This window comes from Epinephelus fuscoguttatus, linkage group LG18, assembly GCF_011397635.1.
Source record: "Epinephelus fuscoguttatus linkage group LG18, E.fuscoguttatus.final_Chr_v1".
Lineage (NCBI taxonomy): Eukaryota > Metazoa > Chordata > Actinopteri > Perciformes > Serranidae > Epinephelus > Epinephelus fuscoguttatus.
The window spans coordinates 25,347,518-25,367,159 of record NC_064769.1 but is presented as its reverse complement, the minus strand read 5'-3'; the positions used below and the strand labels follow the sequence as shown (position 1 = coordinate 25,367,159).

The 19,642-nt window shown below is 41.8% G+C and overlaps 1 protein-coding gene across 4 annotated transcripts in view; it reads right to left on the bottom strand.

The window, feature by feature from the left end:
• The window catches only part of LOC125878574 (chondroitin sulfate proteoglycan 4-like), a 70,851-nt gene that overhangs the window by 5,893 nt on the left and 45,316 nt on the right, over positions 1 to 19,642 (bottom strand). For 2 of the 4 annotated variants that reach the window (XM_049559864.1, XM_049559863.1), the window contains 14 exons: positions 11,262 to 11,425; positions 9,454 to 10,572; positions 8,925 to 9,335; positions 8,720 to 8,841; positions 8,421 to 8,529; positions 6,984 to 8,312; positions 5,848 to 5,940; positions 5,214 to 5,711; positions 4,706 to 4,852; positions 3,183 to 3,368; positions 2,858 to 3,040; positions 1,405 to 1,581; positions 995 to 1,196; positions 760 to 891 (listed from right to left, as the gene is read on the bottom strand). In XM_049559864.1, coding sequence (XP_049415821.1) covers positions 760 to 891; positions 995 to 1,196; positions 1,405 to 1,581; positions 2,858 to 3,040; positions 3,183 to 3,368; positions 4,706 to 4,852; positions 5,214 to 5,711; positions 5,848 to 5,940; positions 6,984 to 8,312; positions 8,421 to 8,529; positions 8,720 to 8,841; positions 8,925 to 9,335; positions 9,454 to 10,572; positions 11,262 to 11,425 — 4,872 coding nt within the window. Of the gene's footprint in view, positions 1 to 759; positions 892 to 994; positions 1,197 to 1,404; positions 1,582 to 2,857; positions 3,041 to 3,182; positions 3,369 to 4,705; positions 4,853 to 5,213; positions 5,712 to 5,847; positions 5,941 to 6,983; positions 8,313 to 8,420; positions 8,530 to 8,719; positions 8,842 to 8,924; positions 9,336 to 9,453; positions 10,573 to 11,261; positions 11,426 to 16,149; positions 16,244 to 19,642 lie in introns of those variants that run through there. The other 2 variants (XM_049559862.1, XM_049559866.1) reach the window with 2 other exon arrangements.

The window sequence follows — 19,642 nt, the reverse complement described above, 5'->3', positions numbered from 1 at the left end:
AAGTTTTGATATAGTTTTGCTAAACTAGGTCAACTATGACTTCAATTTATCAAGAATATTCTCCGCTTTTTCATTTTTGTTCACGGGAGGCATGTGAGGTAACAAAATTTTCCTCTCAAATTCAACATAACACAGGACGAGTGACTGACATACAAATTATTCCTTTAAAAACAGACAAAGAACATATTGTTAGAGATATATAAAAAAGAAATCAACAACTACAGCATTAAGTGTTTCATAAACAGGTTCGCTTATGTAACCTTGACCAGAGAAATGACTGATAAGTGAGTGGAAAGTGGCACTATCAGCCTGGCACTGACTGGGCACAGAGGTATTGTAATCTGTTTGTGTAGGCAGGAACATAATGCAGCAACATAATGCTCGGACTAGCGAGGCCACCCAGTGTCATTGTTATATAACTGCACTACATTTAGCTTTCCATCTCAGGTTTCATCTCATCAACAATTGCAAGAGGAATGAGGCTACAAACTATTAAACACTTTCATTAAAAATGGGCAAGAAAGTGGACACATTGATGGTAATGAACTTCATCTAATAAATCTTGTCATGACCCTGAAGAGTGGTCTGAATTCCCAGGTTGAGAAGTGATGCATCTACAGGCTGGTTTCACCTGTACGTACTGTACTTGAGCAGGGAAAAGCCGGTCTGAGAACCTCTCCTATCACCAATCACTATACTTTAGTTAGCTAACTTACAAACACAGAGTGTCAAACCAGGCTTTTCATTGTAAGACTCTACCTGGGTAGACCTCCAGGGGATGATTTCTCTGCAGGGTGAGGACCAGAGAGTGGGCAGTTGTGCTAAAGATCTGACGAGGGGCGAAGTTCACGCCATCGTTCACCTGGAAGTGAAAGCCACCCGATAAAGCACCTGCAAGACAACGAGGTCAAACATCAAGACAGAGGAGGGGTTATTTCTTCACTTATTCCAGAGTCATCAGTGGGTCTAAAAGCAGATATCAAAATGTACTCACCACTGTGCACAAACATCAGTTGTCCTGTTTGTATGTGATTCTGGGTGAAGTTCAGGATGTGCCTGGAGGGGGCGCTCTTCAGGGCGAGGTGGCCGTTGCTGGGCGGTGTGACGATGAACTCCAGCTCCTCAGGATCAGGAGTGTCCGGGTCCTCTGCACTGAGATCATCTGTGGTGATTTCTGTCACTGAACCCACCCAAACCTGAGGAAACAAGAGGACAGGAGGGCTATTAACTTTAGTTTGGGATATAAACTCATTCACTTTGGTACTGAGAGACTCCAAGATCAATACCACTGTTAATGTCTGTGCACTAATGAAGCTGGAGCCAGAAGAAGCTTCATTTAGCAAAACAATCACAGTGTCTGCTTCTTATGAACGTGTCCTATGTTTGTATGTCATCACTCCCCACCTTCAGACCCTTGTTGGTTGTAACAACAGGAGTCTCATCATCCACAGGTGTGACGTTGATGTGAGCCGTGCAGGGCAGACTGTGCTTCCTGATCTCTGTCTGATTGGCCACAATGGTAAAGTTGTCTCTCAGTGTGTCGCTGCCGTCATGGATATAGGAGATGTACTCGCGTTCCACCTGGACAAAGAAGCGGGATGAAGAAGATTCTTGTTAAGATTTATTCTAGCATGACCCTGATCACACAGCAGCAAGAAAATCAACAGTGAACATGTAACCACACAGAGATGAGTGTTGTCCATTAAATTTAATGGTAAAAATCTGTCAGAGTTTGTGATTTCCAAATCATGAAGCAGTCATTGTCGTAACTCCCTGTGACCTAGAAGTCTAATGCTGAAAATGAAGAAACAAAACAGGAAAATTGTGTGTTTTGACAGAGCTGAATATCATTTCCTGAAAGCATACAAACACTAAAATTAAAGGTATGTTCTGTATTTTTCAACCTGGAACCAACATTTTTTGAAATTGGTCCAGTATTGAGTGAGAACGCTGCAGATGGCAGCAGCAAAACAGTCTGCAATGTAACCATTCGGGGCATGTTTGCTCTGTCAACATAAGTCCACTAAAAGTTGCTGTTTTTGCCACTGACACATTCAGATTATTGTTGTACATGTCTGACAGCTTATAGAAAGGAACCCTTCAGAGATAGAACTTTTTGTTAAAGAGTCCCCGGTGATGGCTGTGACGGCATCTGAAGTTGGGCCAGCTCATTTGGCTCGATTCTTGGGTGTCATTCATGCCGAGTCTCAGCCGAGTCGAGCAACTGGACGGGGCTCAGCTAATTTCATCCAGCATGCTGAGTTTGGGCCAATGCTGGGCCAGGTCATATTTGATAACAGGCTGATTTGGCCTGATTCTGGGGCGTCATTGATGCCAAGCCTCAGCTGATTTGGGCAACCGGATGCGACCTAGCTAATTTCATCCAGCATGCCCACTTCAGGCTGATTCTGGGACAGGTCATTTTGGCTACCTGGGTAAGATCCTTTTTGTTTAACCAGAAAAAGCCCTGAAAATGCCAGTGCCATTTCAACCAGATTCCATTTAAATAAACAATAATTTTAGTACCATGAAACACACTTTTATTAAAAGTCAACAGAAGCAAAAAAAAAACAAACCCCACAAAGATTGTTGTCTTTCCACTGTTCCAACAATCACTAACTCTGGTTTGGTTAAAATAAATTCTTAACTCACCCAATTAGATGTAAATATACGCTGGCTTTATACACACTAAAATTACTACTTATCTAAATACTCTTTAGAATATAAATCTTCCTAATTACCCCTTTCAAAAGAACAAGAGTCCAAACAAAAAATAAAAAATGTCCTGTGTGTGTGTGTGTGTGTGTGTGTGTGTGCGCGCGCATGTGTGTGTGCATGTGTGTGAGCTCAGTCAAACCTCAGTGTGAGTGAAAGCAGTGATGGGCATCCCTGGGATCCGGCTGTGCTCCAAGTGTCCGTATCGCGGTGGAACGATGACCTGGTACAGGAAGTTCATCCCTGAGAAGTGATGATTGGCCACCTTGATGATGTCAGAGGTCAACGGCAGGGACGACCCCTCATCAAGGGTCAAGTCAGACACCTACAGAACAGATGATAGTACTGACTGGCTACCTGATCAGCTGATTCCTGTATAATCCTTTGGTTGAGAAAAAAATAATTTATCTCCATTTTCATGCAATTCTTTTCTTTTCCAGGTCATCCAGCTTCTAGACATTCTGTACCTGTAAAGGGAGCAGGATAGGGATGATGTCAAACTCCAGCCTGATTGGTCCGACCTTTGTGACCCCGTTGGTTGCCTCCCACAGAACAGAGTCGTTGGTGAGTCCTGCAGCCTGCTGATGGTAGATGATCAGTCCCTGGTTGAGGTCCTCCTGGGTGAAGGAAATTGTTGGCTGCTCTCTGGTGCTCTGTGTGGAGGAATAGGGCAGAGCATCTCATCAGTGTGCAACTTTTGGGGGCCAGTTTTGCTTCTATTTTGATTGATCAGAGGGGAGAGTGACAGGAAATATGAATTAGAAAGAAATATGTGAAATGAGTCTCGTTTTTTCTTGGTTCTAAAGTTGTGGCAAAATGACTGAATGTGATTAGGGGTAACTTAAAGTGCTAAAACCAAAAATTATCACCCAACAGTGCATTCCCTTTCACACTACAGGGCTTTGTGGGTGGGTTTGTGGCCAGCTATCATTAAGGCCATTGAAAATTGGGCTGTAAATCTTTTGTATGTCTTTTTACCATTGAATATGAATGACTAAATAAGCAACAGGGACAGTTTTAATCTTTTAAAGTGGGTTTGTACAAGGTACTTACCCATAGTCAATGTATTACATATAGTAGGCAGGCAGGAGTACAACCACAGAAGCTAAGCAATGCACTGCTGAGGAGGGCTCAGCAACAAAACATAGTTTAGCCTCCTAAAAAAGTCCCACCTTAAGTCCCATCTATTTAGAATATTTTCACTGTTTTACTTTGCCATCAGACAGCTGTTTTCAACAGCAAACTGGAGCCATAATATCGCTTTCTTCAAAGCCAGACTCCATTGAGAAAAACAGTAATTTAACATACCTGAAAACAGGAGCTGCTGGTCTACTGCTGCCTTGATCAGTTAGTTTGTTTGTGTTATTGTGTGACTTTGGTGTTCTAAAGGATTAGTTTAGATTCAGCAAAGTCACACAATAACACAAACTAACTAACAATCAAAGCAGTGGTAGACCAGCAGCTCCTGTTTTTCAGTGAGCTTAAATTACTGTTTTTCTCAATGGAGTCTGGCAGTGAGAGCATGGATGGGGAGCTGAAGCCATTAATGGCTTCACCATAGGAAAGGGCTTTCTGTGGCAAGGTAAAGCAGTGAAAATCTTCTCAATATAGCGTACACTTAAGCTTTTATAGATTCTTTTTAAGTGGCTAAAATATGTTTTGTTGCTGCAGTACATTACTTAGCTTCCCTGTCGGTACTTCCATCTGCTTCTCCAAACTGGGGGTGTGCTGATTGACATCTACTATCGGTAATATAGATAAGTTCCTCATACAACCCCACTTCAAAAAATCCTAAGTATCCCTTCAAAGTTTGGAAAGCAAACCTCCTGAGTTACTATTTATTTTCCAGCTGAGCCCTACCTACTTTAAAGAAGAGGGACAAGCGAGGACTAAAACGGAAACGCAGAAATCTCTAAGTCAAAAAACTACTTTGCAGGTAGCTGGTGACAAAAATGCACCAACTTTCTGTTCTACTCAGCTTTAAACCTACAGCTGGCTGTACTTGATAGACGTGCTGCTGTTCTCCATTTTTGTCCTGGTGCTTGTCGTCTGGGGAAAGCAGCTGAAGGACGCCCAGGGCAGGAGGACTTTGGACAGTAAAAACTATCTCTGAGGGCTGGCTGTCCTCATGAACCACCTGTTCAAACAAAACAGGACATAATTATGAGCATTACAAGACTTTATTATATTAACAGATTATTTTGTCTGTTTAGATCTGGAAAAATCCCATGACATTTTGTATAGATGACATCACTGGACTGCATTTAAAGACACAGTGAAACTGTCACTTTCATTTCATCATTATTGAGAAGTCTGACTCTTGGAACTTGGAAAATATATGACTTAGAAACCAGTCTGCATAAAATCCCCAAAATATGATCACAGTTACAGACAATAAACAATAAATCTTGCAAAAGCCTAGATGCAAGAAACTTATCTTGCAATATCAGACACAAACAGGCTGAAAGTGACCAAGCAATTTATGGTTATTGGCTTACCTCTAAGTGCTCCTTGGTTATGGAGACACTCTGTCCCTCCTCTACCACCACCGGACGGTTACTTATGACCGTTGGTGGCCTCTGGTGACTCTCCAGGTAGATTTTTACTGCCACTCCGATGTCCAGATGTACCTCCCTCCTCCCTCTGTCCAGGCGCCTTTCTGTTGTCTTCTCCCTCGCTCTTGCAGTCACATTGAACCCATCTGACAACTCGTTGCTGCCGTCGTGGTGATACACCAGGCGCCCCGCCAACAAATCTTGCTGGGTGAATATTGTAATCACATCTGCTTCTGTTACAGTCTCGCGATCTCCATCATTAAAGCAGAGCACACCGTGTTTGGGTGGAAGGAAGACCTCGAATGTCACTTCCTGTGGGTCTCGGATGTCGAGGTTGCTGAAGATGCTGAGGTTAGCTGAGGTCAAGGTTGTGACCCCTCCTCGCTGGGCCATGAGGCCGGTGTTATTCTCGACTCGAAGGTAAGGATCCTGGGCCATCACCTGCATCAACCAGTTATACCTCATGATGTTTAATTACCAGCAAGTCATTTGTAGAAGAAGCTGTAATTTACCACTTAAAAGAAACGGTCACACACAATTGAAACATGAATAAATAAATAAAAGACAATATACTCACCTCCAGCAGGGTCGAAACATAATGTTTCCCATCTGATACGAAAAGCACAAAACGCCCATAACTCACTCCTCTGTGGACAAACAACACTTTTTTCTGAGAGTAAAGAAAAGGAGATGAAGACAGAAGAAGTAAAAACATCAGCATACACCACCAGTATTATTCCGTCAAAGCAACAGAGGATCAAGTGGTCAAAGGCAGCTGGATGTGTTATTTTAAAGTGCAGCGTCTCTTCACACCTTTGTAACATTGAAACTGGGGGAATGCAACTTTACAAACCGATAATTTGACATGCACATCCACTTTATGCAGCAATTGGCCAGGTGTGCACAAGGCGAGGAACTATGAAGGATTTGACCTTGTCTCTAAAGCTCTCACCTATGGCCAATTTAGAGTCACCAATGAACCTGCATGTCTTTGGACTGTGGAAGGAAGCCGGAGAACCAGGAAAAGACCCACGATGACACGCAGGCTCGCTGAGGGGCTCCCCCACCCCAGGGTTCCTGCACCCCACCTCAGGTTTGAACCAGGAACCCTCTTGCTGTGAGGCAACAATGCTAACCACTGCAGCACCATGGGGCCATTCTCTTAAAGGAAATAGGACATTCCTTGAGACAATGTCTGAGGCCAAAAAGGTTGAAGGGTGGGTTTGTTATTTTAGACCTATTTACTTATTTTGTAAAAATAAACAAAGAGATAAACATTAAGGTACAGTCTGGATTCAGTGTTTTTCTCTTGACGCATTGCAGAGCTTTTCAGTTGTCAGAATACACATTGGACTGGTTTTAATAAGTTTAATGTACTGTGCAGCTGTATTATCTAAGAAAGCAGAAATATCAGATCGGGACTTGGTTTTGGCAGATACTCAATATTAAATGACTTGGATCGAGATCACAGGGAAAAAAACGTGATCAGGGCATCCCCACTCTGAAGAGTTCAAAATCAGGTGCAGGAACTGGATGAACCTGTTTCATGTTGGTGGAAAGGGAGTGTACGAGGTTTAACCTATTTTGTGATCAGTCAGACACTAAAGATCACATGAGGGTCGTGTGACATGTGAAGACCAACCTTTGACTTTGTGATTCTAAATATTCTACCATCTGGATTACCAAAAATTTTCACAAATAAATTGTGCCAACCTGCTCGAGGTCCCGTTGTGTGAACTCGTAAAGCTTGTGACTGGTATCGCTGGCCAGCACCAGCTCTCCCATGGGTATCCCCCTCCGCGTGTACACCAACCAGCTATCCTCAAAGTCTGAGTCATCGTCCCGGTAACGCAAGTCATTCAGCGTCACCAACCTCTGCCCATCACGGGCCACGTGGAAAACTTTATCGACAACCCTGACAGGTCTCTGATCGTTGACGAGCTGCACAGAGATATTGAAGGTGTGTTCGGCTGTGATTTTATCCTCCTTCTTGCCACTGCGTTTGTGCGGTTTGTAAACCATAATTTGAAACGTGAAGGAATCCTGTTTGGTCTCGCTGTCATCATGAACGTACATGATCCTCTCCTCAATGATATCCTGATTTGTGAACACCACAATGTTGTCGTTAATGGAAGTTGAGTTGGAGAGGTTGATCCTCCTTATGTACCCGTGCCTGGGGCTCACTGTAATACTGTAGTGGACCTCCCGATTACTTGCTGTGTGAGTGAACAGAACATCTTTGCTTATGACTTTACTTCCTCCTTCCAGCGTTGAAAGGCCTTTGTTTACGACATTGATTGCAGTCGACTCAGCTTTTATGTTGACTCTGAAGTCGTAAGCTGTTGAGCTGGCATGTGCTGAAAACACCTGAAAGCTGAACGTGTCTCTTGTGTCGTCGTTCAGTTTGTTGAGAAGCTCGTACTTCATCAAGCCATCTGTGATATTCTTTTGGCTGAAGGTTGAGTTTTTTTGTAGAACTTTGTTACTGAGGAACAGCTGCCCTTTCTTTGGTACTGTCAGGAGCCTGAAGAAGAGGTCGCTCTCGTTGAGTTTAATACCTTTTGAAATTACATGGAGTTCCTCTGGAGTGATAGCAGCAGTCTGAACACCATTAACCTCCATCTTGCTGCGTGTGACCTTAAAGTGGATCCAGCGTACCGCAATGTGGAAATCAACCTCCTCAGTAGCCTGTGAACTGATGCTAATTTTACATTTGAAGTTATCAGTGACGTTGTTCTGAGTTTGAAGGCCATGGTAAGTGCTGAGGTATCGGATCCGTTCTTTTTCTAGAAGCTTCTGTGAGAAGGAAGTTGTCGGTTTCCAGTCGCCGCTGGAGTGCAACCGCTGGAGCTCACCATATCGTGGCAACTCTATAACATCATAGTGGATTTCCACCGCCTGATCATCTACATTAACTTGTACTGCAAGGTGAACGTTTGTGATGATGGAAGCCCCGCCTTGGTTCACCTCCAGTCCAGTGTTATTCACCAGTTTGTGCTCGAGTGGCACTGCCATAATCCTCAAAACTACAGTGTTGCTCAACTGGGAGAGGAGAGGGAAGAAAAGATAAGATGAGATAAAGGGAGAGGAAACAAGGGAGGAGATGAGAGGAGAATGAAGAGATTAGATGAAAAGGAGTAAATCACTTACCTTCAGCCCATCGCTGACCCTGAGTGCAAGCCGGGAGGTGGAGACCCCAGAGTGGACAAAGCTGATCTTACCCTCCTCCAGATCATTCAGGGAGAACAAGTTAATGGCCCTGGAAGATAAATGCAATCCTGTTAACTTCCATGTTCTGATCCTACCTCTGCTTGTTAGGCTAAGGGCTAACCATTTCTGCATAGCACATAACAACTTCACAACCTCAGCCGCTGCTTCAACAGACATCTATGACTAGTTGTAAGAAGATTTGCAAGGTACTGTAAGTCCTCACATGCCATAGCACAAACCTGCCAGGGTAATCCTGGTGCTCAAGGTGTCCAGCCTCAGTGTTGAGGTTTCCCAAGGAGCTGAACACCAGCTCTGCAGGACTGCTGTCAGGGTCCAACACCCTCAGCACATCTGTTGTCAGCTGGGGACATTGTGGTTGTGTTAATATTTTATTTTATATTTAAATCACTTACATGTAGCATCCAAGAGTTCACCTATACCTACCTGTCGTTTTGAATTCTCCAGCATGCTGAAAAGGTTTCCCTCCGGCAGGCTGAGCACAGGCGCATCATTAACAGGACTGATGCTGATATCAAATCGGTGCAGGCGGTTGCCCCTAAGAAATGCAGGAAGCTCCTTTTTGCTGCTGCAGAAGACTGAAAACATGAAGAAATCATGCTCGTCTTCTGACCCACTATGAACGTATATCACCCGGCCCAGCCACAGGTCCAGCATACTAAAAGTTCGGTCGACGTCCTCTGCTCGTATTGTGATATTCCTCTCCTTGCCTTTGCCCAATATCCCAGTAGTGTCAGGACTGAGGTCTAGCCGAAGCTGGCCGTGGACAGGCTGCCCCTCGATGCGAAACATCATCTGGGATGGGCGAATGCCCAATTTCCGAAAATCCAGATTCACCTAAAGGGGAGTGCAAAGATTAACTGGCGTATATATTTATGTTATTATGTGAAAACTACACAACTCCCATGTTATTTTTACTGACATTTATGTATCAGCAGGAGACAATCAGTCCTACCCTCAAGTGTTTAGGCTCCAGTGGTGCCCGACCTCCCTCCACAACGTCTAGCTTTCTCAGCAACAGAAAGTTAGGGTACTTCTTATTGTTGGTAAATGGTCGTGTGGTCGTAACATCTGACTCAGGACGTTCTGTTGGGTTGGTGGTGGTGATTTCATCTGGATCTTGCCCTGTCCTACAGCCCACAGTGATGTCCTTGGTGACGGCAGCATGAGGTAGTCCTGTTCTTTGAGTGTTCACTTTAATTTCCCGGAGGCAACCTTTAAAGGAGCCTCCTCGCCCAGCCGGCTGCCCCCCTGACACAGACGATATCAGCCCAGCTCGCCTTGCCTCGCCCCGGGCTTCCTCGTCCAGCCCTCCCAGGAAGAGAGGCCCTGTGAGCTGGATGACCTGGAGCTCCAGACTCAGCATGGCCTTGATCAACTCCTCCCCCACCTTCAGCTGGACGCTGTTGGGCAGCAGGTGCAGCTGGATGGGATACCACGTGTGGTTGCTGTGAACATGTGTTAGAGAACGCAGCTCAGTCTTAGTACCTTCTCCATTTCCTATCGTTGCCAAAATGTTACCCTCTCTTATCTCTACAGCAACAAACCCTCCGTCGTTGCCAGAGCTATACAGGACCATGCCATCTTCTTCTCTTGCAGAGGGGTAAAGTTCACATTCAAACACCCCCTCCTGTGGCCCTTCCCATGGCGGGAGAGCGATAAAGGCTTTAGAGCTGAAAAAACTGACAGGATCTTCTTCTGTTGCAGAAAACTGCGGATTGCAGCCCAGAGATACCTCGTGGATGCTCTTGTACCCAGAATAAGGCCTCAGGCTGGACAACAGGTTATGTTCATTGAACACAACTTCATCTACGCAACCTCTAAATCCAGTAGAGATGTTGAGAAGGTATGGATGGTTCAGCCCGGCTATCCTGCCGACAAAAAGCCCGTCCTCGACACTGAGCTCCAGATCCGGTCCTGGCATACGGAGGCTGGTATGAGAGTTCCGGTCCACGGTCATGTTGACAGTATGGTGGTTGTGGGTCAGCTCCATGGAGTGCCACGCCAGGTCACTAAGATGGATGCCCTTTTCTGAGCGTAGTGAACGCTCACCTGAGCCCAGGTCCAGACGTACCTTAATGGGGTGAAGGGGGAGGTGAGGAGAGAAAGAGGAAATGAGGAATAAAAGGTGATAACCAAGAGTCTTTCCATTTTTTTCCCGAGCCAAAACTTTAATAAAGTAAGACAAAGAGCTGAGGAAAGCCAAACACATAAAAGCAGGCATAGCATGGTGATGAGATCTTGAATGTGTGCAACTGAGAACAGAATCAAGGGCGTTGTTAACTGCAGTTCAAAGCATTGGGCTATTCCACACAAATGCAACCAGACTATTTCATGAGCAGCTCCCTTTGCAATGGAGTTCTCATTAAACTATTGTGGTCTTCTCTCTTAGCCTTGGTCATGAACGAACTTGTTCTGAAAGGGCCGGGGGGGTTATTTTTTTTTCTCTCTGTGAGCAATCTGACACCGAGCTGTGTGTGTTCAGGCTTCTCTCTGTCTTTCCTCAGGATAGTAAATGGCAATACACATGAGCTAAAATGGCCCAAGGGACGAATATTTTCTCTTGATTTAGAGGTGTGAGGTATCTTTGAGTGAAACCCTCTGGACAGCTTTTACTTTGACACATTTTATTCATATTACTAAAGTTCAAATGGTCAAAAGAAAACTGTTATAACATTTGTGTACTTTTAAATGAACAATAAACACGTCCTGTCAGTTGATTTAGACCAGAGTGCTACTATCCTAACATGTGCTTTAGCCTACCTGCAGGCGCCCAGAGACCAGCTCCAGCAGCAAGTAGTCTCTGGGTCCAGCTGCCAAAAACAGCATCCCCGCCTGACTGGAGGTTCTAAATCGTACATGGAGTAAGGTCTGAATGGATGTCTCCACTGTCCGCAGGTGAATGTAGCCATCACCATAGAACGACACTACAAAAATGAAGGAGAAGACAGATTTAGCTTTAGTCAGAGTAGTTTTCCATCAAGATAAAATTTGCAGAACAAATGAGCAGTGAGGGTTAGTCATAAAAGAGCAAGCTGGAAATTTGTTCATATATATTTTTTAATTTACTGTCTCAGTTATATCTGTATGCTAAGTCACCCTGCAAAATTAAATGAATGCTCAGTGACCACCCAGCAAAGGTTATTCCATTAATCTGTATTGAGTGGTTTGTCAATGTGGTGTCTGCTCTGCACTTTACACCTGCTATCTGAATTCAATTAATGACAACTAATGCATTCTGGAGAGGCCATCCTGAAATGTGTGATGCTAATTAGACTTCACCGCTGACCCAGATGACGCAGACTAGACATTTAGTTGTGCAAAAACTTACTCAGTGACAGAGATTCTCTGAAAGGAAAAACTGTGTCATTAGCTGACGTAAAACTTAGGTGGGCATTGCACGTACAGCACATTTAGCTAACTCAAACTGGGAACCCATGATCCACATAGAAATGAGAGTGTGTAAACCATTACTATTAAAATTCTTTCATGGCCATCATATTGATATTATATTGGTATTGCATCTTCATGCTGGATATCAACTATCCAACTATACTGCTAGTTTCATGACTCAATCGCCAGAGTAAATGTTGGCATTGTATGTTTCAGCAAACTACAGATATGTAATATTTGTTATTTGTAGCAGATTTGTTGAAACTTTATGTTTCTTTATGTTTACCAGTGCTGTGGTTAATGTGTGGTTATGTTTTGGCACAAATACCACTTGGTTATGGTTGGTAAAAGATCATGTTTTGGCTTAAAATACCAGGTTTTGGTGGCACAATCACACCTGGACATGCCGGCTGATATCTAAGGAACAACTAGTTTGGTTGTCTGTTGGTCTTGGACATTGGTCTGCAGCTTGGCGATGACTAAGTCAACTCATACATATAATCAGAACTTCATCACTTTAGGAATGTCTGATGTCATGTATGAAACGTACAACTGTAACATATGCATTGTTTGCAGAACCATACAATGCAAACACTTCCTTCCAGTGGCTGGGCTGAGTTTGAATTTGGAACAATAAAACAACATTATATGTCTATAAAGCCATGCCTGTGGAGTGCAATGCAAACATCATCATGCTAACATGCTGAAGTATAATGTTTATTATGATAGCCATCTTAGTTTAGCATGTTAGCATGCTAACATTTGCCAATTAGCACTGAACACTACCGCTGAGGCTGATGTGAATGTCATTAGTCTTGCAGGTATTTGGTCTTAAACCAAAGTATGCTAACATGGTTATGGCACAGCACATAAAAGCTTTCTTTCCCAGCTCAGTCCGTGCACTAGGAACAGACAACAAAACTAAGTCTTGAGATCTCAGACTACAGCTACAGTCAGATCTCTGTTCAATCAAGGTACAGATGTACAAAGGCTTTATAAATGAACAAATACTAGTAACTGAGCCTACGAAAGGTCAAAGATGACGAACCAACCCTGGAATAAAGCGTACAGTGATGAGTGAGGGTTTTACAATTTGTAACAGATCTCACTTCACTATGATATGCAGTACTGTAAATGTGCAAACAATGCACAACAAATCACCATAAACCAGAACTGTTAACAACATGGCAGCAACAAGTCTTTTTCTGGCCACAAAGGAGAAACAGGACTTGTTTCTGAAATAAAATCCTAATTCAGCCTCAACTTTTTAAGAAGATTATCAACCTCTAACTTCCCTGAGCAGTAAAAACATCACAGACTTCTTTCTAGCATTTGAGAAATGCATAACCTTAGTTTTATCAGCTAAAGGAAAAGTAAGGTCAGGCTCCAACATCATTAGGACACATTATCCAGGAACCATGAATCGTGGTATCTCATTAGTGGTTGAGATACTTCAGTCTAGACCAAAGTGGTGGATCAACCACCAACTATCCCTCCGTCCTGCTTTTGTCTAAATCTCTGTGCAAATTAGGTACAGCTGATGAACCCTTTTCCACTCTGGTGTTTTATAATTGTTTTTATATGTGATGACAATGTGATTTCATTTTGTAGTGCAGCCAGTAAACCCACCACTCCCGTCTGTAACTGAAAAACACAGTAAAGCAGTCTTTAATCGATTTGACCTACAAAGCAGCCGTATGGAGCACTCTGTTAAAATGACTGTCAATTTGTGGAAAAAGAAACACACGACAAATAGAGGTCAAATAGTGTGTGTGTGGGAGGGGATGGCTGACACACTAAAAACTCTCTAAGCGGTCCAGCAGTATGGATTGGCAGTGAGACTGAGCACAATATAGGAATTAAAGGGGTATTTCAATGTTTCTAATGAAGAAAAAAAGGATCCGCAAAACACAGAAATGATTTTAAACAACCAACTCGTTCTATCGTCACTTATCTCAATAAAAAAATGAATTGGCCTGAGGGGGATAAAAAACCAAGCCGAAACATTTTATGAACAATTTACTCACAAAAGCTGCAGTGTACGGCTCAACGATTCTGCAGTGTAATTACATGACAACCAATAATTTATGTTTCCTCATCACACAGAAAAAAGTCAGACAGCAACACAAGCTAGACTTTTTACCTGTGGGGAAATTATAACTATTAAACATTTAACATAGTTTTCAGCCTCTAAATATTGTTTTTATGACAGGTGGTTAAAGGGGTCTGCCAAGTCGGCCAATGCTGCTCATTATAAAATTACAGGTTTTTTTGTTGACTGACTTCAGATAAAACAATTTGGGGTACGAGTTGTTTTGTTTTTATTTCATGCCTGTGTTGGTAACATTTGGAATAATGGCTGACTATTTCATTGTCTTTAAATCTCTGGTTGGAAAATGCACTGCCTGCAAAATAATGTTTATTATAAAGGCTATGTGTTCTAAGACTGGTCCCAGTGAGAAGCACTCTGTCAGCAGACTGGCCCAGCATGCCGCTCTGCATAAAGCCTATAAGCCCGCTGTCAGTATAACCCGTGCCTGTCCATCTCTGTAATCTGCCTCTATGATAACAGCGAACATTGGATTATTAGTAATCTTCCTCGAATGTGAGTGCAGGTCTGTAATGTGCTGTCATGAGCAGGTGTAAGGATAGACGCATGTCTGAGGCGTTGCTGACGGCCCTGGAGTGTTAGCTCCAGCACATGCAGCAACTTGTGTTAGGAGATGTTCATATTTCAGGGGCTAATAATTCAGATTTGATAAGAAGTGGTGGTTGAGACGTCCACTTACAGAGCTAATACAGAGCTGGTAAATGAACTCTGTTGAGTGTGTAATTAAGAAACACTTATAAAACGCTCATTTTGACACTCAGAATAATATGAATAATGATTTTGAGTGTGCAATGAAATGAAAAGCAAGGAGCCACTTGATAATGATGATAGTGTTTAGTTACATCACTACTTAAAAACCCTACAAAACCAAACTGTCTCGAACGACATTTGGTGAGCAGTGTGACATCCGATCAGGTACCCAAAAATGTAATCCAGTATCCTGCAACATATTGCCATATGTGTACAGACAATATTAAACTGGATTAAACATTAAGCTGACAACTGTCACAGACACATTATAACTTGGGGAGACACTGCAGTTTTTTAATGCACTGGTCAACTTTGAGGTTTTGCTGCCATGTTGTCCTTTAGACTAGTGGAAAGAAAATGTGCAAAATACACATTTAGGTGTTTGTTTTAGTCTAGATTTCTGTTCCGAAAATGTATTAAAAAAAGTGCATATTTAATTAAACAATGCATAAATTGCATATTTAAACATAAAATATCAGAAAAAACCTTTGATGAAACAAGAATTTTGTCATATTTAAAATACAATTTTAGAAAATATAATGTCTAATTCTAAGTAATCAACTGGGGAAGTTTCATTGTGATAGCTATTATTACATTTTTTTTTTTTTTACCCTATTCACCTTTAGTGTCTTATTTTTGGTCTACAAATGTATGGGATTTTACAGTACATATCTTTAAAGGCCAATTTCTTGAAATTAGTTTTTCAAAAATCCAGTTTTATTTATATCTATATTGTAGAGCTTTAGTATTATTATTTATATTTTTATAAAATTCTAATTATATATATTTTTTTTACAGAGGGGTTTGTTCATATACCATTCAAAGCCTGATTTGTATAACATTTCTTTCCTAAAAAGATGGCCAAATTTGTTTTGGTTTTTTTTATGGCTGTTGACAGTATTTTCTGGTATCCAAAAATTGCTTTTGACTCTAATATATCAACAACAAAAAAATAAATAAATAAATAAAAATAAAAATGTGAACCTGGTTTTATCCAGTGAGCAGTTATATGTTTTGGAAATTTATGAAAATTAGCACAAATCAAATTACACAATCCCTTATTTGCATATCTAAACATAAGAGTTCAGGAAAATACAAAAATACACCTTATTCACCTGTAGTGTCACAGGTTGTACAAATGATACTGCATTTACAACAATATCATTATGTCCTAAGTCTATGGATGAAAAGGGGATGGATGGGATCCCACAGCTCGTGTGAGAATGTTAAAGTTAACTATAATAAATGACAATTAAAAACCATAGTTTAACCTGCTCCTGTAGATAAAACCATTTTACAGCATCACCAGTCCTGTCACAGCAATGCAACAAATCATAACCATAATGTTGCTGCAGAATCCTTCTCAGCAAAAGTGATTTTGCCTCTGCAGCGTCTTACCTCCATGAACGTGTCCTGCAGAAATCAGCAGGAGCAGAAACACCTCAGCCACAAAACTCCCCATTGTTAGTTAGGCCCTTATGATCTAACTTGCATCTAGTGAAGAGCAACATCTGGCTGCTTCATCGTGCCGTCCATTGTCATTACTGCACAGCACTGGAATTCATTTCCACCACTGACAACTTCCAGACAGCCCCCACTTGCTTTGCTGGCTTTGGCTTACAGCCTTTGAAAAAAATGTACCTGTGCCTGTGGGCAGTGAGGTGGAGCTCCACCCTCTGATCCTCCCCTCAGCTTGTAGGGTTTAGTACCAAACATGAACACAAGGGGGAGGTATCATAACACACACAGAGACAGAGTACTGATAGTACAGCAGGTTGTCTGTGTTCCTATTCATGGGGAGACTGAGACTGGATCTTAAGTCTTGTTAGACAATTGTCAGTGTGGATGAGACTTATTCTGAATTGAGCGCATCCTTAGTGTTACCCATGGCAACCTCTCCATAACAAGGGATCTGTTGGACACCCTGTCATCATTGTCCTTCTAAATGAGTACAGTACAACGTATAGACTCACACAAAAGTAATCCCTCTCAGTCATCACTAATGACCCACTAGAGGGGTTTAGCAGCGTATTTTTCTGCAGGGACTCTGCCCTTTGTCTGTTCATTCTTATTTTCTAGTTATTTTTTCTGTTTGGGAAGTTTGTTTACCCCCACAGTGCTCAGGTAAAGTTATAAAGAAGTACCACGTATCAGACCACAAGCAACATGCATCCAAGAGGATGCTATGAAAAATGCAGACACAGTGCTGAAAAACCCAAATATCATGAGGCAAAACACCAAGCTGATGACACTGTTGACAATCAGTAGCTGCCAATTCCTGCATACCCTAATGATGTTAATCAATTTATTATGATATTGGTCCACAGTGTGTTCCCTATAAAGCTTTCTTTAACTATTTTACATTGAGAAAAAGGGATGTGTAACAGAGGTATACGTTATCAAACTGGGAGACATTCCAATACATTATTTTTAAGTTGGTTAGGAGACCAGGCATTCTTTAAAGGGTCTATTAATTTGTCAATTCCAAAAAATGTGGCCGTGACTGTCATACATATGGGATCCAGTTTGACCGTAACTTCGTAAATCTATTCATTTGTAGGTGAAGTGAGAAGGTAATTATTTCCATTATGCATATTTCATGATCTATATCTCGCAGCCAATGTCTTATGATGGTTAAATAACATTAATAAATTCATAAAAATTAATAAATGAATCTGACACAGCCTTGTGATATACTGGCAACCCATCCAGTTTGTACCCCACCTCTCATCAGGAGTAAAGTGGGATAGGCCGTATTCACAAAGCTTTGTAGAACAAAAAGTTGCTCCAGGTGACAAAATTCTATGAAAATTCTTAGTTATCACGTTTTGTAAGAATTTCCCGTTAAGTTAAGTTAAGTCCTGGTAAAGATACAAGTTACTGACAAAGCATCTTGGCCCTTAAGAGAGCTCCTAAGGCAGGGGTAGGCAACCTATGGCGCCCGAGCCACATGGGGCTCTTTGGCCCCTCTTCAGTGGCTCCCTATGACTTCATAAAAATGATATGGAAATGAATAACGTTGTTTTTTAATATTCTTATTATCATTCATCACTGTTGAAGGTCAAAAGTGATTCTTAAACTGCGCAGCCTATACACTCAATATAAAAATGTTTTAACATTTTGTCATCTAAAATGTGATTTGTCAGTCTACGGCCTGGTGCCTTCTCCTCTAAATTGTGCCAAACCTCAATAGCAATGGCTGGTAGTGAGTGGCCCTCATTAAGCTAGCTATGGATTCTAAATCCAAACAAGGGGGAAAAAAATTTGATTTTAATAGTGCGTGGACAGGTTCATTTGCTTTCACCACCAACACTGCAAAGTTTAAGAACCAAAATATCATAAAAAGCCAAATTCAGAGTGGCCACATGTGTGAAAACATATTCATGAATGCTCATTTAGACCTATTGGCTAATTTAGACTTAATAGGCTGTGCTACCTTCATTATAAGATGGATTATTAAACTGAACTAAAAGGACATTTGAGAGTGCTGGCGTTTTTCCCTTTTTTTTACCTTCATTATAAGGCTCAAGTATGTTTTTTTGCAGCTTCAGGCATTTTATTTTTTATGTATTCATTTGTTTTGTTTTGGCCAAAAATGGCTCTTTTGATAGAAAAGATTGTCGATCCATGTCCTAAGGCAAAATGCTGTGATAGCAGGGAGGAGGACTTTTAAGAGGCTGAAGAAAATGTTGGAAAGACAAAAAGGTAAGAGAAATATTCTCCAAACGCTGAATGACAGTGTGTTAATAAAATGCTACAGATTAGACTGTGCAATGGTAACAGTGCCGTACTTACAATGGGCCCTAGAATGAGCATTTAATTTCGCCATAGATGCTATTGACTATTTTACAAGTAAAGAAAACACAAACATGACAGAGATGGGTTTTCCTTTTCATGGGGATATATAACACTGTTTTTAATTTAAAGAGAGTTCTTCTTTGAACACAGTCATATTTTCAAGGAGGCTATCACTCATGAGGGCCCATTGTCCACCCAACACATTGTTGAATAGCCCATTTTCTCTATGGGCCCCCCACCTCTCAGGCCCAAGTGCAACCACACTGCCTGCACTGTCCATATTTAGGCCCCTGAGTGGTAATGTTTGTGGCTGATTTCATCACAGATGCTCCCACCCAACACAACTATGATATAACGACAGGAATAAAGTGACCGCAACACTAAGATATTTTGCAGCTGGAAAAATGTAACAGTGCATCAGAGATGACTTGGGTTTGTCTCAACCTCCCATCAGCAGTGATCACACTAACAATTACAACACTTTCGCCGTCTCATATTGTAACGAAGTCCATTTAATTTCACTAGAGTCCACACTTGGAAGGCTTACTAAAGGACAACAAATCATACTTGGGAAAATATTGTCTCATACCTAGCAATGAGATCAACCACACCTCCTGACTAATGTCAAAGTTTCTGTCCTTTCCTTGTATGTTGTATAGCAACACATTCTCACTCTGACCTCGTCACATATCGACATTTGGTCATGGACTTTCCATGTCCGATACAACATGAAAGGTACCCTGGGTGTGTTGGTTGTTGATGTTCTGGGACGCTGTGTCAAGTTCTACCTGTTACATGCATTGTCTTCTTTCAAAATACACTTGTTTTTACAGTAAATTTACCGTTTACATACAGTCTCTTTCAAAATAAACACACTACGACCATAAAACAACGCAAATTGATGTTTTGTTGCCTTTAACAATTAATGCAGTGGTTAGGTTTGGGCAACAAAATCCCGTGGTTGGGTTTAGGAAGAAAGAACAGGGTTTTGCTTTATAATCTGACGGGACACGAATACTGCTCTACCAGGTAAAAGCTGGTGTTTGTTGGACCCATCCACCTCCGCTCCCACCTACCTTTCATTGTCTTAAAT